At 42.6% G+C, this 25,030-nt stretch overlaps 1 protein-coding gene and 2 long non-coding RNA genes across 3 annotated transcripts; 1 reads left to right on the plus strand and 2 right to left on the minus strand.

The window, feature by feature from the left end:
* The first annotated feature begins 7,437 nt into the window (after nucleotides 1-7,437).
* LOC306869855 (uncharacterized protein) lies at nucleotides 7,438-23,960 on the plus strand. Its single transcript, XM_079416780.1, has 8 exons — nucleotides 7,438-7,613; nucleotides 20,378-20,743; nucleotides 20,848-20,970; nucleotides 21,753-21,809; nucleotides 21,970-22,038; nucleotides 22,220-22,288; nucleotides 22,469-22,543; nucleotides 22,714-23,960. Exons 1-8 carry the CDS (start codon nucleotides 7,541-7,543, stop codon nucleotides 22,809-22,811), a joined length of 930 nt encoding a protein of 309 aa, XP_079272906.1. The 5' UTR covers nucleotides 7,438-7,540; the 3' UTR covers nucleotides 22,812-23,960.
* Nucleotides 9,355-10,563, minus strand: LOC306869745. The gene is made up of 2 exons (XR_013784199.1): nucleotides 9,645-10,563; nucleotides 9,355-9,547 (listed from the first exon to the last, which is right to left on the minus strand). It is a non-coding gene; the product is annotated as an uncharacterized lncRNA (long non-coding RNA).
* Nucleotides 16,558-17,766, minus strand: LOC306869234. Its single transcript, XR_013784154.1, has 2 exons — nucleotides 16,848-17,766; nucleotides 16,558-16,750 (listed from the first exon to the last, which is right to left on the minus strand). It is a non-coding gene; the product is annotated as an uncharacterized lncRNA (long non-coding RNA).
* Nucleotides 23,961-25,030: the final 1,070 nt, after the last annotated feature.

Genomic DNA, 25,030 nt, shown 5'->3' on the forward strand with positions numbered 1-25,030 from the left:
ACAACTCGTTTCTAATTTCCACCCTAATTTGCCTGAATAATTTAATTAAAACTGCAAAATAGGGTATATCAATATCAGCAGTTTTTGTGTCCTATATTTTAAATGTTGCACTTGAATACATGAAGTTTCAGAATATTTCTCAGCATCTCTCTCTCTTTCTACTCTTGTTGAGGAAAAAGCAAGAAGACTAAATGCTTACATGGATTATTTATTTAATAGTCATTTCTTTAGAACAGCCAAGTAGATGTTTAATAATAAACTAAATCATACTGTTAAACTAACACCTTTAATAAACATTCCAGTTGATCTTTTTTAAAGACCTTGAGTTCAGATTAGAATATCAGGGTCTCTTTCACTGTGAACACAGAGGAACGCTTGGCATCAAACATCTGTGAGACAGTACTATTTTTATTAGCCAGTTTGCGTGATCAAAGACTTAATACTTTTGAGTTCACAAGCTCCGAACACAGCTCACAGATACTGTAATGCTTTGCAAGATGTTGGTGTGAGTGAGTAGCATCACCTTAACCATAAACAACAACAACAATAAAAGCTGTTCTGCAACCTGAGGTGATTCTGCCCTGTTACTTTTTGAATGTTACCCTCCACAGCATGCAGTCCCACTCATCTGACAGTATAAATTCTGGAATAACACGAGTAAATGAATTGAAGTGTCTGTTTGCTGCTAGGCACTGCTCATTTCTATATCATATTATTACTAATTACCCTTTGAAGTCTTTTTTTCCCCCCTGAGAGATGGGCCACTTAAGTCTCTCATTCTTACCTGTCTTTCTCAACAAACCAAAGTGTATATTTCAGTATTACAAATACTAGGGATACAAGTAAAGTTACTTGGCTTTAATTTTACTGTTCTTCTATTTTTTGTAAAATTAGTTCTTTTATATTTTCATCATTTGGGGGAATAGCAAAGAATCCATTTTTGTTTGTAGATGTAAAATGTTTTATTTTTTAATGTGTTTTAATGTATTTTTTCGTGATGAACTGTGAAATACAGAACTGTATCGGACAAAGACCAAAGGTTTTATAACTTCTGATTACTTCATCTGTGTTCCCAGTGTCTAGCAGTGTGAACTAGGTCTAAAATGTTTTTATGCTTTTGATAGTTGTCAGTAAATTGGTTTTGTGACGGAGGAGACGGACATAAGGCTGTTTGTGGTAATAATAGATAACAGCTTAAGTGTTATAGAGTGAGTTTCACCAGCTATTCAAATGCTACAAAAGTGCAGAAAGAATGCTCAAAATAAATTGTACTTTTTCTTACTGTTTAGTTTCATGCTAGTACTAAAACTAATTTTAAAACTGGTTTCATTTTATTTTTGTTACATTTGTTAAGCTAAAAAATTTAACCAGTTATATATATGTTAGCCAGTGTTATTTCAGCATCATTGATATTCCTTTCTTTACTTTAATTTATTGTTTATTTTTACAGGGACAATGCACAATTAAAAGTAATTGCACCGGAGTTAGCTAATAGCTAATTTACATCTGCTGTCCCTGGGCAGGTAAACAAATTAAATAACATACAATATTACATATACACCACATAGAACATCACAATACATATATCCACAAAAGTAAAAAAACTATATATAAAAAAACACAAGACTTACAACACAGTCATTAGTGGTTGCAAATTTGTTCTGATAGTATCCAGTGCTTAAGATTAGTTTTAAAAACTGTGTATCTGTCAATGCTTCGAATGTTTGTAGGTAAAGACTTCCATAACCTCACTACTCTAACCGAGAACGCTGTTTGACCAAAGGCGGTTTTTCTATACTGCGGCACTAAATCTCCCCTAGCAGATGCTCTTGTCCTACCGGCACTGCCGTTATGGGCCAGGCATCCCCTAAGAGGAGGGGGAGCAAGATTATGGATAATTTTGTACATCAGGCATACATCACTGTAAAATACAAAATTTTACTTTTTCAAAATAGTACAATAATGGTAATCCCTTGGTTTTTTGTCTAGCACTTTAAAAATTGGTTTATAAAGAGAGTACACAGGCTTAAGTGTGGTCGCACCTGCCTGTGACCAGGTTGTTATACAATATGACAAATGAGGAAGAATCAAAGTATGTACAAAAAGTAGTGCAGCTGATTGAGACAGTTGATGCCTGATGTTTTTTAAATTATTTAAATGTAATTTAACATTGTTTATAACCCTTCTTACTTGTTCTTTAAAAGACAGGTGTTGGTGAATTATTATTCCTAAATATTTGACATGTCACACATTTGATTGCTTCACCATTGAGTACGATATCTGGATTCACAGAGTTATTTTTTCGTGCAGTAAAATACATGCAAACTGTCTTGCTTACATTAAGGGACAAACTAGACTTATTTAACCAATTCAAGACTTCCACCATTGCAGATGTCAGTTTGCTTGCAACAAGTTCTTAAGTTCTTGCATGAACAAAAAGCACAGTATCATCTGCATACATTAGAACGTTAACACCTGGACATACTTGAGGGAGATCATTAATATAAATACTAAATAAAATAGGTCCTAAAATAGACCCTTGAGGAACCCCTATAGGACAGCTAGCAAAAGAAGAACACTTATCAACCACTCTTGTACATTATTTCCTCTTAGTCAAATATGATCTCATCCAGGTCAAGGCAGTAGCAGATAAATTAAAATTCTGAAGTTTGGAAATCAAACAGTTATGATTAACGGTGTCAAATTCCTTTTCAAGATCTAAAAACACAGCACCAACAACACCACCTTTATCAAGTTGACTTCTAATTTGTTCGACAAAAAACAATTAGCCGTTTCTGTAGAATGGTTCTGTCGAAACCCAAATTGCATTGGATGTAAATTTACTTCACTTTCATTTAAATGAGAAACTAGTTGATCACTAACTACCCTTTCTGCAATTTTCGATGCTATTGGAAGGATACTTCTGGGTCTATAATTTGATGGAAAAGTCCTATCACCTTAAAGATAGGTATCACTACTGCCGCCTTCCAGCAGGATGGAAAATAGGAGTTTGTTATTGACAGATTTATCAGATGTGTTAGAGGTTTGCAGAGAGATGATTTATAAGTTTTAATAAATTGTGCGTCGATATCATAAGCATCTTTAGACCTAGAGCCTTTTAAATTATCAAATATTTTCATTACAGTAGATTCTGAAACATTTTCAATTGTGAAGACAGGAGTTTCATTGTTTATAGGTTCTAGTACTCCTGATCTAGCACCAAATTTCCTGGCCAGACACTGTGCAGAATTAAAAAAGAATGAGTTAAAAATTGTAGCTATTTGTTCTTTATCTTCTATTAATTTTGATTGGTCCTTTTATAGCCCAATTTTGAACTGCTTCATTCTGCTTCTTTGTAATTTCATCAATATTTTTCCATATTAATTTACTATTTCCTTTAGAATCATCAATTAATTTAATAAAATAATCAGCTTTGGCCTGCCTTAATTATTTTACTACTTTATTATCAGATCCTGGAATTTTCTCTTATCATGTGGTAATTTAGATTTAAGAGCAGCTTTTAATGCCAAGTCTCTCTGCTTCATTAGCTTCCAGAGATGTTCATTTAACCATGGCAAACGTATTTTATTTGAGTAAGAAACATTTTTACAAAATTCATTTTTAGTCTTATTAACTCTATCCATCATAGTATTAAATGCTTCCTCTATATCCCCAGACTGTAAAACATCATTCCAGTCCAGGTGCTTTAATTTCTCCTCAAATTGACCGACTAGTGATTTTGGTATAATATTAAAAAAGCTTTTACCCTCTAGTTTATATAAAAATCGTTGTTTTGTCAACTTTCTTACAATTAAGGTCAAATTGTGGTCTGACATACCAGTTACCAAATCATACCATTTTGTAATTCTTTCAGGTTTATTACTAAAAATGAAATCTATCTGAGTTTGTGTTGATTGAGTAACCCTAGTTGGGCCAAGGATCATTTGTTTAAGATTTTTTCCATCCAATTTATATTAAAATCACCTAAAACAATTCATTCAGTTTTCGAACCGATTTCCTTTAATACGGATTTCAATTTGTCATAAAATATTTTTGTAGAATTAAGGGGTCGGTATAATCCAGCCACAGTAAAAGACATTTGGGGAGATAAAACAATAGAAACAATAACACTTTCTAAGTCTTGCGCGGAATTAAGATGAACTTCAACACATTTAAAATGATTGCGAACATACAAAAGAACTCCTCCTCCTCTACCTAATTTTCTATCTTTTCTAAAAACATGATACCCAGGTACAGAAACAGCAGTCCTTGGTGATAACTCAGTTAGCCATGATTCCGAGAGAAAAAGAAAGTCCAAATTCGAATCTATCAGCAAACCTTCAATTTGCTCAGACTTTGATGCAATACTTCTAATATTCAAATGTCCGCCGAGCAGTCCTTTGGGTTGTAGTCGTTTATCCCACAAGACTTTAGCCTGGTTTACTGGTTGAAAGAGTTCAAACTTCCTTTTAATCGTCATTCTACTCAAGTGTTCTTTTATGTATACAGCTGTTCAGGTTAAGAATAGTATTTTGCAGAATTGCAGTCTGACTTGCAGATCGGTTGTCGCTTCCTTGACGTTATATTATTATTTTTTACTATTTTGAATCCGTTTTATTTTTATATTTATTTTAGTTCATATTTATTTCATTTTGAGTAACTTTTTTTAATGGTTTTGTTCCCAGACTGGTTTTCTGTACCCCCTCCCCCCACCAAGCAAAACCCATGGATGCATAAAACTGACACATGAACAAATAAAATGGGATGCATCTTTGATGTATTTCTGTAAGACCCAGTGCTCCTGTGTGGTTGCTTCCTTTAGATTACTCAGGAACTTGTTGAACAACGTAATTAGCAGCAATAACTGCAAACAAACATTTCCAGTAGTTATGCATTTCACTTTGCAGTGGCTCACTCCAACTCAGTGACACGTAGGTTTTTGAGCATGAATTGGATGTTTCTGGTTTGCCCACAGCATTTCAGTGGAGTTTAAGTGTGGTTTCCAAAACATGAATTGTCTTGTTTTCAAAGCATTCTGAGACCTGAAACATTTTAATCATTAATCGTTTCAGAATCAGAATCAGAATCAGAATCAGAATGAGCTTTATTGGCCAAGTATGTTTACACATACAAGGAATTTGTTATAGTGACAGAAGCTCCACAGTGCAACAGAAGGACAGTAACAGGACAGGACACAGGTAATGAAACAAAATAACAGGAAATAGCCAATAACCAATGTACAAAGCAGCAAAAAAAATATATAAATAAATAAAAATACACAATATATAATATATAATATAGGCGACTATGTATGTACAGGTCAAGTATGTGCAAATTAGAAATGAGAAAAAATAAATAAAAAATAAAAAAATAAGTGAGTGTGGTGAATGGATAATGTATTAGTTGTGTGTTCTACGTTTATTTATTGAGTGTTCATGAGATGTATTGACTGAGGGAAGAAACTGTTCCTGTGTCTGGTCGTTCTGGTGCTCAGAGCTCTGTAGCGTCGACCAGACGGTAACAGTTCAAAGAGGGAGTGTGCTGTGAGGGGTCCAGAGTGATTTTACCAGCCTTTTTGCTCACTCTGGATAAGTACAGTTCTTGGAGAGTGGGGAGGGTTGTACCAAGGATTCGCTCAGCAGTCCGGACTACCCTCCGTAGTCTTCTGAGGTCAGATTTGGTAGCTGAGCTGAACCAGACAGTTATTGAGGTGCAGAGGATGGATTCAATGATGGCAGAGTAGAACTGTTTCAGTAAGTCCTGTGGCAGGTTGAACTTCCTCAGCTGGCGAAGAAAGTACAACCTCTGCTGGGCCTTCCTGACAATGGAGTCAATGTGAATATCCCACTTCAGGTCCTGAGAGATGGTGGTGCCCAGGAATCTGAATGACTCCACTGCAGTCACAGTGCTGTTCATGATGGTGAGTGGGGGGAGAGCAGGGGGGTTTCTCCTGAAGTCCACAATCATCTCCACAGTTTTGAGCGTGTTAAGCTCCAGGTTGTTGAGACTGCACCAGACAGCCAGCTCCTTAACCTCCTGTCTGTAAGCAGACTCGTCACCGTCCTGGATGAGGCCGATCAGTGTGGTGTCGTCTGCGAACTTCAGGAGCTTGACAGAGGGGTCTTTAGATGTGCAGTCGTTGGTGTAGAGGGAGAAGAGCAGTGGGGAGAGAACGCAGCCCTGAGGAGCTCCAGTGCTGATGGTTCGAGTGCTGGATGTGAATTTGCCAAGCTTTACTAACTGCTGTCTGTCTGTCAGGAAGCTGTTGATCCACTGGCAGACGGAGGTGGGGACGGAGAGCTGAGTTAGTTTATTTTGAAGGGTTTCCAGGATAATGGTGTTAAAAGCAAAGCTGAAGTCCACAAACAGGATCCTCACATAAGTCCCTGGTCTGTCCAGATGCTGCAGGATGAAGTGCAGTCCCATGTTGACTGCATCATCCACAGACCTGTTTGCTCTGTAGGCAAACTGCAGGGGGTCCAGTAAGGGTCCAGTGATGTCCTTCAGATGAGCCAGAACCAGTCTTTCGAATGATTTCATGGCTACAGACGTTAGTGCCACAGGTCTGTAGTCATTAAGTCCAGTAATTTTGTGTTTCTTTGGGACGGGGATGATGGTGGAGCGTTTGAAGCATGAGGGGACTTCGCACAGCTCCAGTGATCTATTGAAGATCTGTGTGAAGATGGGGGCCAGCTGCTCAGCACAGATTTTTAGGCAGGCTGGTGACACACCATCTGGACCAGGTGCTTTCCTTCTTTTGTTCTTCCTGAAGACCTGGCACACATCGTCTTCGCTGATTTGAATTGTAGGTGTGGGGGAGAGAGGGGTTACTGGAGGTGTGAATGGTTGTGTGGAGGGGTGTTCTGGGCGGGTGTGGAGTGATCGTTCAAAACGACAAAAGAACTCGTTTAAGTCGTCTGCCAGGTGTTGAATCTCCAGAGTGCTGGGGGGGGGTGGTGTTTTGTAGTTGGTGATGTCCTTTAATCCTAGCCACACTGAAGCCGGATCGCTGGAAGAGAATTTGTTCCTGAGCTTGTCAGAATAATTCCTCTTTGCCACTCTGATCTGTCAGATCATTGTCTTGCTGCATGAGCCAGCTGTGCTTTAGCTTCAGTCAGACAGACAGACAGACAGTTTTACTTTCTTCTGGAGAACAGAATCATAGTTCCTTTGATGAAAAGGCATCTAGTTCCTGAAGCAGATAAACGCCAGTGTCTGCTGCTATGAGGTGGTTTTTATGAAATGAAAATTTAAAACCAAAAAATGCACGTGTCTGAACAGAAACCATGGTTAAATGTATAAACTTCTTCCAGCATTTTTTGCTGTTTGTTTTAAATTATTTAAACAAGCAAAAAAAGAAACAAGAAAATTGTTTACCATAAACCAATTGCTGATTGAGAATCATTGTTGTGGTTTTACAAGAAGCCTACTTTTTTCAGCTTTTTCAGGAAGTGACATCTTCAACAAATTCTCAACTCGCTGCTGTTGAACTCAGTGTTGTTTTTCATTTCTGTTGCAGCTTCAGTGATTAGATGAGACCATGAAGCTGTTTGGACTGCGTTTTTCTGCTGTGTGGATATTGTGCTGCTGCTGCTTTCTTGTGTATGGCAGAGGTCAGTAAATTTCTTATGTTTATTATCTGTACTATAACCTACAGTCGTGGTCAGAATTATTGGCACCCTTGGTAAACATGATCAAAGAAGGGTCTGAAAATAAACCTGCATTATTATTAATCAGTTTGATCTTTTATTTAACTAAAACAATTGAAAATGGGGGAAATCTAATTATGAATGTTTTTTTTTTTTTTTTCAAATTCTCATTGGACACAATTATTGGTACCCCTGGAAATTCTTATGAGTAAAATATCTCTGAAGTATAGTCCCATTCATATTTACAATTTTGAGCACTCCAGGGGGATTATGAACATGAAATTATCCAGCCATGGCTTCCTGTTTCACAGAAAAATAAATAGGAGGGAAAACAAAGTCCAAATTCCCTTAATCATCCATCACAATGAGAAAAAACAAAGAATATATTTCTGATGTGCAGCAAAAGATTATTGAGCTTCACAAATTAGTGAAGTAGCTTTAAGAAAAGAGCTAGAGCAGTGAAAATTCCCATTTCCACCATCAGGGCAATAATTAAGAATTTACAATCAACAGAAAATGTTATGAATCTACCTGGAAGAGGACATGTGTCTATATCGCCCTAATGCACGGTGAGGAGGAGAGTTTGAGTGGCCAAAGACTCTTCAAGCAGGGCTCCAGACAAAAAAATCGAGTAAGGAGCCATTGGCTCCTATAAAAGAAAAACGTAGGCGCCAAATTATTTTTTTAGGTGCCACAGAATAAAAGTGGTTTATTTTATTATTATCATTTTATTTTTCCCCCCTATTTTAACATTTCAATCATTTTGTCATGCGTTTATGTCTTATCTTTTCTAGGCTTTATCAGCATTTTAATCCATCTTGTAGATGATCAGGTCGAGCGGGGGACTAAGGTTCACTTAAAGTGTGAATTAAGTGTCTTTTACAACTTGAAATATACAGTCACAAAGAATTGTTCGTTACACCGAATCTGTACCAATATCATGGACCATAAGCATCACTTGGCAACTGAGTGCAGTGCATCCTATAAATGTTGTCACGTCTTTCACACATTCAGTCTGTTTTTCTTCATTAGTAAAATGCAATTTTATAGGAGTTGAATCATGTACAACACAATAAGTAAAAATATTAATATGCAACAGCGCATAAATATAGCAAAACGCTCCTCTTTATAGTTATTTTTCTAGCTGACTGAGTGGTTATTCTGAGGTAAATGTATTACAATGCAATGTTTACAAGCTTTATACATTTCCTCAGTTTGAAACACTGAATGATCTTTTACATAAAACATTTCAGTAAGTTGTACTATAGGCTTTCTTATTGCCTACCTTTTGATCATGTTCATTTCATACTATAGTAGTAAATCGAAATATATAATGGGTTCACTTGCTGCTTTAACTGAGGTGCTAAAGAGATCGCGCCTGAGCATTAAGTGCGATACTCTCCGCTCGCGCGACCCGGACGCATACACGGACCGTGTGGACGCGGGGTACTGGTGTTTATATTATCACTTTCAGGTCTCTCTCACTGCGTTCAGCAGACTGTGTGCGGCAGAGACGAGGACTGTTTGAAACTCTTTTCCAGTAAAACTTTGATGCGCATCGTCTTATGTAAGTTTAATACATGAACATAACAAAAGATGTGAGTGTCACAGGCCGGGGCAGGCGACCGGACCTTTCTACACCGCCCCTCTGAACCGTACCACCTCAAGGAGCTAGCAGAGAACACCACCAGACCAGACAATCAGATAAAAGATACAAAGTTCGTCTTTATTGAATTAAAAGTATTTTTAAGATAAAATGGCACTCGATCCACTCCGTCTTCCTAGAATCCTCTTCGAAGCAGGCCAAGACAGCGAGAGAGGAATAACTCAGCCAGAGAATGGGAAGTACGTAGAACTCACAGCTTTATCAGGTTCTCCAAGCCTTAGCAGACTCTTCGCTGGACTCAGACAAAGGATAGAGGGTTAGTATAACTCACAGCTTTACCAAGCTCTTCGCTGGAATCAAACAGAGGATGGAGGGTTCATTTAACTCACAGTTTTAGCAGGTTCTTTGCTGGACTCAGACAAAGGATGAGGATTCGTATAACTCAACTTCACAGGCTCGTCGCTGGACTCAGGCAGAGGATAAAAGGTACGTGTAACTCTCAGCTTTAGCAGGTTCTTTGAGCTTTAGCAGGCTCTTGGTTGGACTCAGACAGAGAATGGGGGGTTCGTATAACTCACAGCTTTAGCAGGCTCTTTGCTGGACTCAGACAGAGGATAGAAGGTACATGTAACTCTCAGCTTTAGCAAGTTCTTTGCTGGACTCAGACAAAGTATGGAGGGTTAGTATAACACAGCTTTTACAGGCTCTTTGCTGGGCTCAGACAGAGAATAGAAGGTACGTGTAACTCTCAGCTTTAGCAGGTTCTTCGAGCTTTAGCAGGCTCTTGGTTGGACTCAGACAGAGGATAGAAGGTACGTGTAACTCTCAGCTTTAGCAAGTTCTTTGCTGGACTCAGACAGAGAATAGAGGGTATGTATAACTCACAGCTTTAGCATGCTCTTCAATGGACTCAGGCAGAGGATGGAGGGTACATATAACTCACAGCTTCAGCAGGCTCTTCACTGGACTCAGACAGAGGATAGAAGGTGCAGATAACTCACAGCTTGAGCAGGCTCTACAATGAACTCAGACAGAGGATAGAAGGCACGTATAACTCACAGCTTGAGCAGGCTCTTCACTGGACTCAGACAGAGGATAGAGGGCACGTATAACTCACGGCTTTAGCATGCTCTTCAATGGACTCAGGCAGAGGATGGAGGGTACGTATAACTCACAGCTTTAGCAGGCCCTTCATTGGACTCAGACAGAGGGTGGAGGGTACGTATAACTCACAGCTTCAGCAGGCTCTTCACTGGACTCAAACAGAGGATAGAAGGTGCAGATAACTCACAGCTCTGTATAATACACTCCACAAGCACTGGTTAGCGAGACCCACCGCCCCTCGAGTGAGGCGATCCAACAGGTCAAAGGCACGAACAAAGGCAGACTTTACTCCCCACACTCGTGTATTAAATAAAGCACTCGAAGACTTCACACGTGTAATTGTCCAACACACACTGCAATCCACACACTCACAGTAAACTAGGGCCTCTGCTCGTAGCTCCGACCAAACGCCTCAGTCTTCAATAGCGCTGTAACCCAGGGACAATCGAGAGGATGGATAACAGCCAACAGTATTCGCTTGGGAAGAATCAAATCAACATGATGTTTAGTTTTCAAACCCTCGTCTTCAATACATTTGGTCGACCCAAGATGACAAAAGATGGAAAACGGCAGGCAGTAAGACAGCGGGAGAGAGAGATGGACGACCACAAGCACACTGGCTTGGAGAAATTAGCACATCAGAAAACTTAGTTACTGGCCAGCAATCATCTGACCATCACATCCATGGAGAAACACAAAGCTTTATAAAGCAATATAAACGGGTAGGATGGTACTTAGCTCGTTCCAAAAGATAACATGTGTACATCCGTCCTTCAGTCTCCAAAGTCCTCCTTTTCAGCATCAATGTTTCCTCTGATCAACAGCCTGCAAAGAGCCGTCCCTGCCCCACTTCCTCTCCTTGCGATCTCTCACTCGCACTGGTTTCCTCCTCTTATCTCCTGCTTACCCACCACCATGCCTTTTTTATAATCCACATCTCAATTACGTGTCTCAATCGCCGATCGCCACCCTCTCATCACACACCTGACACTCATTTCCTCATCTAATCACCCGTTTACTCACAACTCACGGGACAACCGGAACCGGCCAGGTGTTACACCGGTACAGTTCCGGCAGGGAAACATCTTCCCGCACAAAGGTTCCGCCTGCCTCTAGTCACTCCGTGACATCCTCCCCCACCAGTCCGTTCTAGTCCCTAGAACTGGGTTCCGACACCCAATCCCCATACCTCTCTGGGGGCTGTCCCCTATTATCCCGTTGGGAACGTCTCGGTGGTGAAGCGGGATCCACCCCTCTTGGCTCGATGTTCGGGCCCCTCGGAACCACTGCCCACCCCACTAAGGGTGGCCTAGGGGCCACAGGGACTGTTGGAACCTCCACTGTAGGCCTCGGATAGTTCGGACAGGGGCGGAGTAAGTTCCGATGTAAAACCCGCTCTGGGCCCGACGTTCCCTCAGGGCGGATACTGTAAACCGGCTGGTCGGGGCGTTGTTGACGTTGCACCACATAAGGCAGGGCCTCCCACCGGTCACTAAGTTTACCCTTCCCTTGGCGCCGATTGTCCCGTACCAAAACTCTCTCTCCGGGCAGTAACGGAGCCTCCCGTGCCGTCCGGTCATACAACCGCTTGTTTTTGGCAGCGGCTACGTTGATTCGGTCAGTGACCTGTTCATACGCCGAGTGGAGTTGTTGATGATGTCTGCCTACCCAATCAGTCAGACTCCCAGTCTCTCCAGCCACAGCCGTTCCCAATAGTAAATCCATGGGTAGACGCACGTGTCTCCCAAACATCAGGTAAGTTGGAGCATACCCGGTGGTGCTATGTACACTATTGTTGTAGGCCTGTACCAGGGCGGGAAGACTATCAACCCAGTTACTCTGATGGTCCGTGTCCAGCGTCCCCAGTAAGCCCAGCAAGGTCTGGTTAAACCGCTCACACCCCCCGTTACCCTGAGGATGGTATGGCGTGGTGTGAGTCTTCCTACACCCATAAAGTCGACACAATTCCTGGACAACCTTGGATTCAAAATTTGGCCCTTGATCTGAATGCAGGGTCTCTGGGCACCCAAACGGTTGGAACACCGTCCTCCACAGAGCGTTTGCAGTCGTAATAGCTGTCTGGTCCAGAGTCGGAATGGCCCAAGCATATTTCGTGAACAGGTCAGTTACCACCAGGATATTCTGGAAGCGATCCGTCGGTCGACCCAACGTCAAAAAGTCCATAGCCACAATGTGCAAAGGGGCCTTGGGCCGCATGGGGACCAGTGGAGCTCGCACCTCCTGTCTAGCTTTAAAGAGCGTGCAACGCTGACATTTCCGAATGAACGACTTCACGGACGTCTCCATCCCTGGCCAGTAGAAATACCTCCGCAGCAGGGACACCGTCCTCTCCTGCCCTTGATGTCCCAACTGGGTGTGGTAAGCTTGTAACAAGGCCTGGATCTGACCCTCGGGTACCACCACCTGACACACAGCGTCATGCGTCACTGGGTCTTGGATGGACCGACAAACCACCCCATCTCTCAGACAGAGCCTCTCCCACTGCCCGAGGAGTTTTCTCACTACCCATGTCTGGGCCCGTCTTTCTGCCACCTCAGGCCATAACCCCTGTACCAACCAGGACCGTATCGCCCCTAGACCAACATCCTCTTCCTGCCGTTCCTTCCATCGCTGCGGATCCCAGCCCCAACTAGCGGGGGCTTCCTCTAAATGGGAACCAGGTGCTTCCACAGCTCCTACCATGAGCTCCCCCTGGTGTCCAATAGAAGGCACCAACGGAGGACCACGGGCCTCGACCTCCGGGAGTCTGGACAGCACATCGGCATTAGTGTGTTCCCGGCCCGGTCGATACTGAAGTTGATAGTCATAATTGGCCAGTTGCGCTACCCACCGTTGTTCGACTGCCCCCAACTTGGCTGTCCGCAAGTGAACCAGGGGATTGTTATCAGTTACTACGAACACCTTGGCTCCCCACAGGTAATCCTTAAACTTTTCACACATGGCCCACTTCATGGCCAGCAGTTCGATTTTAAAGGAGCTGTAGTTAGAATCGTTTCGTTCGGCGGGGTGAAGACTTCGGCTTGCGTAAGCTATAACTCGCTCCATTCCCTGCTGCCGCTGGGCCAACACGGCTCCCAGGCCAATGTTACTGGCATCAGTATACAGGACGAAGGGCTGGGTGAAATCCGCATATGCCAGGATGGGAGCCTGTAACAGCTCTTGCTTGAGCCTCTGAAAGGCGGCATCGCAAGCGGAGTCCCAAGCGACAAGAGGAGACCCCCGGCCACGGGGACGACCTGAGCCCGCGAGGAGCTGATTTAACGGCTTAGCGATCTTCGAAAAATTTTTAATAAACCGCCGATAATACCCCACGAAGCCCAAGAAAGATCTCACTTGTCGCACTGTTTTGGGTGGGTCCCATCCTTGAACGACCGACACCTTTTCAGGATCCACAGACACTCCAGAGGCACCTACACAGTGGCCCAGAAATTTCACTTCTTTTCGGAACAGTTGACATTTCTCTGGTTGTAACTTAAGCCCGTACTTTTCCATTGCCCGAAACACCTGTTCCAGATGCTGGAGGTGGGATCCAAAGTCTGGGGAATAAACTATGACATCATCTAGATATACTAACGTGGTGTCCACCAACTGGCCGCCCAGACACCGCTGCATCAGCCGCTGGAATGTGGCTGGAGCATTGCAAAGGCCGAACGGCATCCGGTCCCATTCAAAGAGCCCGAAGGGGGTAGTAAATGCGGTCTTTTCCCGATCCCCCTCCTCCACCTGCACCTGCCAGTACCCGCTGGCAAGATCTAATGTAGAATACCAGGCGGCTCGAGTCAGGCTGGTAAGAGAGTCCTCAATCCGCGGTAGCGGGAAGGCGTCCTTCTTAGTTACTTGGTTCAATTTACGATAGTCCACACAGAACCTCCAGGCTCCAGTCTTCTTTCGTACCAAGACGATAGGAGCTGCCCAAGGGCTACTACTCTCCCGAATAATCCCCTTCTCCAACATCCCCCGCAACAGGGTACGAACCTCAGAGTAGAGAGTTGGCGGCACCGGACGATACCGCTCCCGACTTGGTGCGGCATCACCGGTAGGAATCTGATGTTTTACAACATCAGTACGACCATAATCCTCATCGTGTGTAGAAAATACGTGCTGCCATTTCGCCAGAAAATCCTGGAGCTGTTGAGTATGACTCTCTTCCAGCCCCTCTCCTCGCAGGGATTCTCCCTGAAGATGAGCCGGCATCCCCTCTCCAGAAAGACTCGTAGGCTGGTCCACTCGCCTCAGGGCCACTTCGACCACCGTAGAGCTCACTTGACAGAAGCTAACCTCCCCACCTTCTCTCACTTGTTGGGGGCTCACTGAAGTAACTCGGGCCAGTCGTTGATGGCGGTACAGGTTAACGGGATAAGGATTCACGTTCCGTACTCTCACAGACACTCGGCCCCGATGGACCATGGCCAGTCCCCGAGCCACCTCCACGCTCTGACAATCCCAATGGGGCTCGACAAGGACCCAATCCTCCGGTCCATAGGCCCGAGCAGGCAACCGGGCCCAAATAACAGCCTCACTCCGAGCCGGGATAGACAGGGCATATCGACAAGCCACCCGGCCGGTATCCTCACGGTCTCTTTGGGAACTGGCCGTGTGGATCCGGCGACAATCAGCAACAATACGTTTCCATTCCCATTTCTCGGCTGGCGGAGCGGCTCGCGTGGGCCTAGCTTGAAACAATTCCTCCCAACAATCCATTATGACATTCATGCCCAAGAGGGCTCGATGCGCCCCCAAGCAAGGGTCTCGAACCACCACAACCCCCTTCTGCGGCACGGTGACCCCATGGATCTCAAAGTCTGTGACCAGGTATCCAATGTAGGGGATGTCCAAACCATTTGCCCCTCGCAGGGTAAGCCAAGGAGCCTCTGCCCCCTGTAACCATTGGGCACTGAACAGTTCTTTAGACAGGCTTTCGGAGAATAGAGTAACTTGGGACCCGGTGTCCACTAGACACCGGACTTTAACGCCGTTCACCTGAATCTCCACAAGGGGGCAATGCCCGACTAAACTATCTCTAAAGCCAGGAGATGAAGGGTCCATCAAGGGGGTCCCGGCCACTTGACCCACAGTAGCCGGCAACTCTAAAAACCCCCCTGTGAACTGCGGCGAGAGCCGCACTGGCGACGATAATGTCCAGATTCTCCACAACCATTACAAATCGGGCGACCCTGTTCGTCCCACTGGAATCTAGGGCCGGCAGGCTGGAATGGGCTTCTTCCTGGGTCTCGACTCCCATCCGAGTAAGAACGTTCCCGGGGTAAAGTCAGAGGAGGCCGTTCCCGGCGGAACTCCTCCAGAAGGGTCTTGGACAACTCGGTCATTTGTTCACGGACATCCTTCATAAGGTCAGCACGTAAGGTGTGCCTCCAATCGGACAGCCCCAAAGGGGAAGGGTCACTTGTTCCACTGGCGGCCATGCAAACGGAGGAATCCGCAGTCTCCGCATGGTCCAACTCCAGAGCCAAGGCTTCTCTCCGCAAATCCTCAAACGTCAGCCCGGGGTCCCGGCGGAGCTGCACCCGCAAGCTCTGACGAACAGGGCCTTCCCGGAGCCCCAGGAGAAATTGGTCCCGCAACAGAGTCTCCTCTCCTCCCAGACCATGATCACGCCTCCCCTTCAGCCTAGTAAACTGCTCCCGCAATCGTAGAGCGAAGGCCCGTAGAGGTTGCCGGGGTCCCTGTTTACAATTAAAAAACTGAGCCCGGAGGACAGCTACTGGAGTGGCATCGCCATACTGCCCGGCCAAGAAATCAAAAATGGCTTGGGCCGTAGCTCGAATCTCTTCAGGTGCAGCCTGCACCTCTCTCTTGGCCTCGCCTTCAAGTGAATTCAGAACGAACTGTAACTTCTGTGGGGCACTTAGCCCCTGAAGTCCCGCCAGGTACTCGACCTGGGCCTTCCATTCTGATAAGCTCAATTCCGAACCTGGTCCCCCATACCTCTGGGCCCAGGGAGCCCCCATAAAAATAGGCGTAACTTGAGGCCGGCCCGCCGGCAAATCTTCGTCTGCCATCGGGGGGTCTCTGGTCGCTCAACTCAAGGTGGCACCCTGCCGACTACGCCAAATCTGTCACAGGCCGGGGCAGGCGACCGGACCTTTCTACACCGCCCCTCTGAACCGTACCACCTCAAGGAGCTAGCAGAGAACACCACCAGACCAGACAATCAGATAAAAGATACAAAGTTCGTCTTTATTGAATTAAAAGTATTTTTAAGATAAAATGGCACTCGATCCACTCCGTCTTCCTAGAATCCTCTTCGAAGCAGGCCAAGACAGCGAGAGAGGAATAACTCAGCCAGAGAATGGGAAGTACGTAGAACTCACAGCTTTATCAGGTTCTCCAAGCCTTAGCAGACTCTTCGCTGGACTCAGACAAAGGATAGAGGGTTAGTATAACTCACAGCTTTACCAAGCTCTTCGCTGGAATCAAACAGAGGATGGAGGGTTCATTTAACTCACAGTTTTAGCAGGTTCTTTGCTGGACTCAGACAAAGGATGAGGATTCGTATAACTCAACTTCACAGGCTCGTCGCTGGACTCAGGCAGAGGATAAAAGGTACGTGTAACTCTCAGCTTTAGCAGGTTCTTTGAGCTTTAGCAGGCTCTTGGTTGGACTCAGACAGAGAATGGGGGGTTCGTATAACTCACAGCTTTAGCAGGCTCTTTGCTGGACTCAGACAGAGGATAGAAGGTACATGTAACTCTCAGCTTTAGCAAGTTCTTTGCTGGACTCAGACAAAGTATGGAGGGTTAGTATAACACAGCTTTTACAGGCTCTTTGCTGGGCTCAGACAGAGAATAGAAGGTACGTGTAACTCTCAGCTTTAGCAGGTTCTTCGAGCTTTAGCAGGCTCTTGGTTGGACTCAGACAGAGGATAGAAGGTACGTGTAACTCTCAGCTTTAGCAAGTTCTTTGCTGGACTCAGACAGAGAATAGAGGGTATGTATAACTCACAGCTTTAGCATGCTCTTCAATGGACTCAGGCAGAGGATGGAGGGTACATATAACTCACAGCTTCAGCAGGCTCTTCACTGGACTCAGACAGAGGATAGAAGGTGCAGATAACTCACAGCTTGAGCAGGCTCTACAATGAACTCAGACAGAGGATAGAAGGCACGTATAACTCACAGCTTGAGCAGGCTCTTCACTGGACTCAGACAGAGGATAGAGGGCACGTATAACTCACGGCTTTAGCATGCTCTTCAATGGACTCAGGCAGAGGATGGAGGGTACGTATAACTCACAGCTTTAGCAGGCCCTTCATTGGACTCAGACAGAGGGTGGAGGGTACGTATAACTCACAGCTTCAGCAGGCTCTTCACTGGACTCAAACAGAGGATAGAAGGTGCAGATAACTCACAGCTCTGTATAATACACTCCACAAGCACTGGTTAGCGAGACCCACCGCCCCTCGAGTGAGGCGATCCAACAGGTCAAAGGCACGAACAAAGGCAGACTTTACTCCCCACACTCGTGTATTAAATAAAGCACTCGAAGACTTCACACGTGTAATTGTCCAACACACACTGCAATCCACACACTCACAGTAAACTAGGGCCTCTGCTCGTAGCTCCGACCAAACGCCTCAGTCTTCAATAGCGCTGTAACCCAGGGACAATCGAGAGGATGGATAACAGCCAACAGTATTCGCTTGGGAAGAATCAAATCAACATGATGTTTAGTTTTCAAACCCTCGTCTTCAATACATTTGGTCGACCCAAGATGACAAAAGATGGAAAACGGCAGGCAGTAAGACAGCGGGAGAGAGAGATGGACGACCACAAGCACACTGGCTTGGAGAAATTAGCACATCAGAAAACTTAGTTACTGGCCAGCAATCATCTGACCATCACATCCATGGAGAAACACAAAGCTTTATAAAGCAATATAAACGGGTAGGATGGTACTTAGCTCGTTCCAAAAGATAACATGTGTACATCCGTCCTTCAGTCTCCAAAGTCCTCCTTTTCAGCATCAATGTTTCCTCTGATCAACAGCCTGCAAAGAGCCGTCCCTGCCCCACTTCCTCTCCTTGCGATCTCTCACTCGCACTGGTTTCCTCCTCTTATCTCCTGCTTACCCACCACCATGCCTTTTTTATAATCCACATCTCAATTACGTGTCTCAATCGCCGATCGCCACCCTCTCATCACACACCTGACACTCATTTCCTCATCTAATCACCCGTTTACTCACAACTCACGGGACAACCGGAACCGGCCAGGTGTTACACCGGTACAGTTCCGGCAGGGAAACATCTTCCCGCACAAAGGTTCCGCCTGCCTCTAGTCACTCCGTGACATGAGCGCAAAACAATCGGGAAAAAAGTCCTTTCATGCAAATTATATATAGTCGCCAGTGGCGACCTCAGCAAAAACTTCACTCGCAAATTAATATTTTTGGTCGCAAATGCGACCATTTTAGTCGCAGTTTGGAGCCCTGTCAAGGACCACAGTACTCAATTGGTACTAAGTGGCCCAAAGTGTGCCAAGAAAATATCCCCCACACCATTACATCACCACCACCCTGAACCGTTGAGACAAGGCAGGATGGATCCATGCTATCATGTTCTTTACGCCAAATTCTGACCCTACCATCTGAATGTCGCAGCAGAAATCAAGACTTATCAGACCAGGCAACGTTTTTCCAATCTTCTATTGTCCAATTTTGGTGAGCCTGTATGAATTGTATCCTCCGTTTCCTGTTCTTAGCTGACAGGAGCGGCACCTGGTGTGGTCTTCTGCTGCTGTAGCCCATCTGCTTCAGGGTTCGAAGTGTTGTGCGTTCAGAGATGGTATTCTCCATACCTTGGTTGTAACAAGTGGTTATTTGAGTTACTGTTGCCTTTCTATCATCTCTAACCAGTCTGCCCATTCTTTTCTGACATCAACAAGGCATTTTCGTCCACACAACTGCCGCTCACTGGATATTTTCTCTTTTTTGGACCATTCTCTGTAAACCCTAGAGATGGTTGTGTGTGAAAATCCCAGTAGATCAGCAGTTTTTGAAATACTCAGACCAGCCCGTCTGGCACAAACAACCATTCCACGTTCAAAGTCACTTAAATCCCTTTTCTTCCCCATTCTGATGCTCGGTTTGAACTTCAGCAAGTCGTCTTCACCACATCTGCCTAAATGCATTGAGTTGCTTCCATGTTATTGGCTGATTAGCAATTTGTATTACCAAGCAATTGAACAGGTGTACCTAATAAAGTGGCCGGTGAGTGTATACTGCTGTATTTTTAATGTTGTGGGCCTATATTTCTGCTGGAGGTCCTGGACATCTTGTTTAGACACATGGTATCATGGATTCTATCAAATACCAACAGATAAAAAAATCAACAAGTGACTGACTCTGTTAGAAATCGTATAATGGGGCATGTTTGGATCTTCCAACCGAACAATATTCCAAACACAAACCTCATCAAAAACAAAAATGGGTCACTGAGCACAAAACCAAGCTTCTGCTATGGCCATTCCAGTCCTCTGACCTGAACCCTGTAGAAAATGAGTGGGGTGAACTGAAGAGAAGAAGCACCGTCATGGAGCTGTGAATCTGAAGGATCTGGAGAGATTCTGGATGAAGGAATGGTCTCTGATCTCTTGTCAGGTGTTCTCTAACCTCATCAGGCATTATAGGAGAAAATATATAGCTGTTAAACTGGCAAATGGAGGTTTCAAAAAGTATTGAATAAAAGGATGCCGTTAATTGTGGCCAATGTATATTAGAGAAAAACATTAATTTCATAAAGATATTTCCTCCCATTTAAAATTTTTATTCTCCAATGAAAGGTTAGATGTTTATGAATTATTTTTAAATAAAAGATCAAAAAGATTAACAATGCAGATTAAATTTCACAGCCGCCTTTGATCATATTTACTAAGGGTGCCAATAATTCTGACCACGACTGTATACTGCTTTTATTGCACTTCTTATTTGATTTTTTCTACTCTATCAAGCTCTTGTCTGTGTTCAATCTTTCACACAGGTTATGGTGTGTGCAATGAAGGGAAGCTTGTTCCAAGAATCAATTTAACCACAGAGCTGCAGTCTGAAATCCTGCTGCCGTGCCTTTTTGAACAAGCTCTCACTGGATTAAACCTGACCATGAATTCAGGTGCTGAGTGGACTCAGATTAAAGAAACCATTGATTACATTGTAGACATCAAAGTAAATGCTCATGAAAGCTTCTGGAATAACAGACACAATAGAATTGAGGCATTCCGTGATGCTGCTGCCTCTGGAAACTTCTCCATCCTGATTAGAGATGTGCAGCTGTCTGATCTGGGTCTCTACCGCTGTGAACTCTTCAGAGACGTCAACTGTTCTCTGGGCTATAAAGAGATAGAAATCAGTGAGTAGTTGAATTATAACTCTATACAAGGACATTAATAGACTATCGGTGTGTATAAAGCTGATATTGTGTTATGAAGTGGATGAATTTATGATTTTGATCAGGTCTGGCCGCTGTTGAATTTTCACTGCCCAATAACTGGAAGCTTATAGTTGCAGGAGGAGGAGGAGGAGGATTTCTTCTTCTCTGTTTGATCACTGTGTGTGTTTACTATACATGGACAAAACGTGAGTCTAACCACTCTGCTATAGTGTTAAAGCAAACAGTATAAATGTAAATAAATATGTTGAGCTATAAATGCTGGTGAAAGTAATTATAAGTAGGCTATAATCATTGCAAGTCTCACTGGAATGGTTATTTGATAAGCCTGTTAAAACAAGTGGCATTTTATAAGGCAGCACATTAGGGAAAAACAATTATAAATGAATTCTTTGAGCTGCTCTTCCAGAAGCTTTTTTTATTCATTCTGTTGCTGAACCGCACATACATCAAATGTAACCTTTAGAAACAGACCAAAACTACATCTTTGACACCTGTTTGAAGCTGAGGAGAACCTTAAGTCCTTAAAATGGAAGTTCTGTCATTAATTACTCACCCTCATGTCGTTCCAAACCCGTAAGAAGATAATTTTGGTCAAATCCGAGAGCTTTCTGACCCAGATAGCAAAGCAACCACCATGTTCAAGGTCCAGAAAGGTAATAATGACATTGTTAAAATAGTCCATGTGACATCAGTGGTTCAACCTTAATTTTATGAAGCTACAAGAATACTTTTTGTGTACAAAGAAAACAAAAATAAAGATTTATTCAAAAATTTCTTCTCTTCTGTGTCAGTCTTAGACACGGTAATTTTTTGTTCATCATTTTGATTTGTGTTCTGAACATGAACGAAGGTCTTGCGGGTTTGTAACGACACAAGGGTGAGTAATTAATGATTAAGTGTGCCCATATAGTTTTGGTGATTACTGTATTTTACTTTATTAACAAATAAGAATCTTCTCTGTTCTAAGGACAAACAGTCGATGCATCAGTCAACCACACATCACACAATTGCCATGATGTACATGGTAAATCTTATTTCTCAGTATACACTGTATATTATTATAAAAACTAATGCCGGCTGTGCCTTCTGAAATTTTGTGATGGAGTAATCTCGAGAAATGCTTTAATTACTACAATAAAATATATATATATAATTGCACTATACGTTATTGTTTGTTCTTTCAGGACAAAAAAATGATGAAATAACCTATGCATCGGTTGTTCCTAAATCACGCAATTGCCATGACAGTGAAGGTAAATCTTATTTCTCAGTATATACTGTATATTGTTATATACACTAATGCCTGCTGTGGTCTACTCTAGAATGAGTCTGGATATTTTGTGATGGAGTAATCTTGAGAAATGCTTTAATTACATTAATTAAAAAATACAAATACAATTGTAACTTGCCTTATTGTTTTCTTTGTTCTTTCAGGACAAGAAAATTATGAAATAACCTATGCATCAGTTGTTCCTAAATCACGCAATCGCCATGACAGTGAAGGTAAATCTTATTTCTCAGTATATACTGTATATTGTTATATACACTAACACCTGCTGTGGTCTACTCTAGAATGAGTCTGGATATTTTGTGATGGAGTGATCTTGAGAAATGCTTTAATTACTACATCAATTAAAAAAAATAGAATTGTAACTTGCATTATTGGTTTCTTGGTTCTTTCAGGACAAAAAAATGATGAAATAACCTATGCATCAGTTGTTCTTAAATCACTCAACTGCCATGACACTGACAGTGAAGGTAATTATGTCAGTTGTGTTGAATTACAGAAGTTTAAACTGTTTTGCTTACACTGTACATCAAACATGTGACATCAAACAGTCAAAGTCTCTCTCCTTTGTGAGACATTTTTCTCACAATATTTCTTTTGTCTACTTAACTTTCTATATCTTTATCTACTTTCTCATCAGTTCTTCTGAATAATAACCCTGTAAATAGCTCTGCAACAGAACTTGTCAGCTCAGAGACGGTCCTTTACGCTACTGTCAAGCAAAGAGAGAGAAGATGAGCAAGTGCTGAGCACACTCTTGGCTCAGCTGCATGAGGCTGTGTGTTGCAACTACTGTGGATGAGGGTGTGAAACTGAACTTTATCACCTAAACCACTGAAATCTTTGCAGACAATGTGACAGGGCCACACATGCAACGGCAAGGCAGGATAAACGGCCTCGTCTGGTAAAGAAGCATGTTTCAGATTTGAGTACAGAATAAAGATACTTCAGGCCAAGATCACAGGAAACCAGAGTGGAAATTCCCAAACGAGCTTCTTCACAAATAAGCTACAGCTTCTGTTTCGTCATAAAGTATGAAAATATTTTCGCACCACTGATTCTTCTTTTGTGTAATTCCTGTCAAGAAAAAAGTTAATTAGATTAAGACAGGAAAACATGACTTTTAAAATTAAAAACAACAGTCTATAAAAGTTTCTTTAAATGAATTAACATAACAGAAGGCAAAAACATAAAAAAAAATGATTCTGTCTGTGTTGTTGCAAGGATGAGATTAAGCTCAATGACGTGTACTTTGTCAATTGTACAAGTACATTAGATTTACACTAGACCTAACTTGAAAGAACAATTGTTCAATCATTCAGTTGTACATGACTCCAGTATTGTCAGTCACACTGGAGCTCTCTGCTCATTAAGTGCTGACTTTGAGCTTAATTTTGAACAGGCAGTATTTAACTTGTGACAGTTCATTTTATTTAGAACACATCATCCTCTAAAAGTTTGCTCAGAATTGTGGTGTGGTGTCAGAATTTTTTATTTTTTTTTTATCTCTGGTGGTTGTCATGAGAAGTTCTAAACATTGTGTAACACTGAATTTATTTTAGTGGATGTCACAACACTTTACGTATCTTTAAGTGAGATAAATCTAGAACCTCTTAAAAAAAAAACTTCTGGATGTAAAATAAAAAGAAAAAACTGTATAAATTTTTGCTCAAGTCTGTCAAGACTCAAGTCTAGTGAAGCAACAATGGACAGGAATCATGTGTCCTCTGTCATTTGGTTCTGAGGTTGTGTGTTGAATTGTTGACAGAAATGTGGTTATGCAGGTGTGTTTGGTTGCTTCACAAAGACATGGCAAGAGGCTTAAGATATAGTTTCGCCTGCTTTGCTCAAAACCTCATAAACACCCATCTCAAACATGTGCCCCACAAAAAAATCATCAGGTTTAAAATTATTTACAGGAAGCATGTATTTTGTAAACCACAGTCTCCAGATATTTTATTTGGATATTACTAGTAAAACCTAGACACCTTATTTAGATACACTGTTATACACTATTCTGATGAGTCATGATTTGATATAACCAAAATCTGACCCAACATATACAGTGCCCTCCAAAAGTATTGGAACAGTAAGGCCAACATGAAAAATGGCTGGGTTCAAACAAAAGGTGCTATCTTCTAAGTTGTATCAGATCCAGATGAAAATACCTGTAAATAAAAGGTGAAATGTTAATCTCTCATCTCATATTCATGTTTTGATGTCAAACCCAAATGTTTTCAGTCTACAGCTAAAATAAAGGAATTGGCCTTACTGTTCCAATACTTTTGGAGGGCACTTGTATATATGAAGAGTTCAGATGCAAAAGTTTTTCTTTAAAATTAGCATTTCTTTCTGGCTAATATGTATAGGTTTCTATGTAAGTACTGGTACTTCTGAATGGGTTGAGGCTGGGATTTAGCGCATTTGAAGTGAAAGCACTTGATGAACATATACTATGTGTGGAGAGCATTCACTCAGTATCATCTCATTTTTTACCCATTTTTAGAGGTTTTTGCATTGGAACTCTGCATATATACACAATATGGGTCTGTATAGAAGACTAGATAGATTACAGTTACTACAGTCTAAATCTAAATTTGGTTTCCCACGCCTTTTACTTGCCCCCTAGATGGCGCCAATGTCTTTCTGATTCCTTTCTACAAAACATAACACCACGATCTAGTCACAACCTAGTCATAAATGTCAATTACGTCATAATTTCTTCAAAGTTAGAGCAAATGCACTGATTCTGCGCTACTTCTTACTGACTCCTAGAACTAACCGCAACTAAGTGCTCTAGAATACAATTTGTTACAAAAATTACAGAATATATATATATTTTTTATAAACATGACAACATACACATAGCATTTACTTAAAATATTAATACTTAAAAAACTAACTTAATAAAAAATTTATAAATACATAACCATTCAAAATGGAAAAAAAGAAACCGA

This window comes from Barbus barbus, assembly GCF_936440315.1.
Source record: "Barbus barbus genome assembly, chromosome: 5".
NCBI classification, from domain to species: Eukaryota; Metazoa; Chordata; class Actinopteri; order Cypriniformes; family Cyprinidae; genus Barbus; species Barbus barbus.

Coding starts and splice junctions, on each gene's coding strand:
- LOC306869855 (XM_079416780.1), top strand. CDS start 7,541: ATGAAGCTGTTTGGACTGCGTTTTTCTGCTGTGTGGATATTGTGCTGC. Junction 22,039..22,219: donor CAATTGCCATGACAGTGAAG/GTAAATCTTATT, acceptor TTGTTCTTTCAG/GACAAGAAAATTATGAAATA. Junction 22,544..22,713: donor CCATGACACTGACAGTGAAG/GTAATTATGTCA, acceptor CTTTCTCATCAG/TTCTTCTGAATAATAACCCT.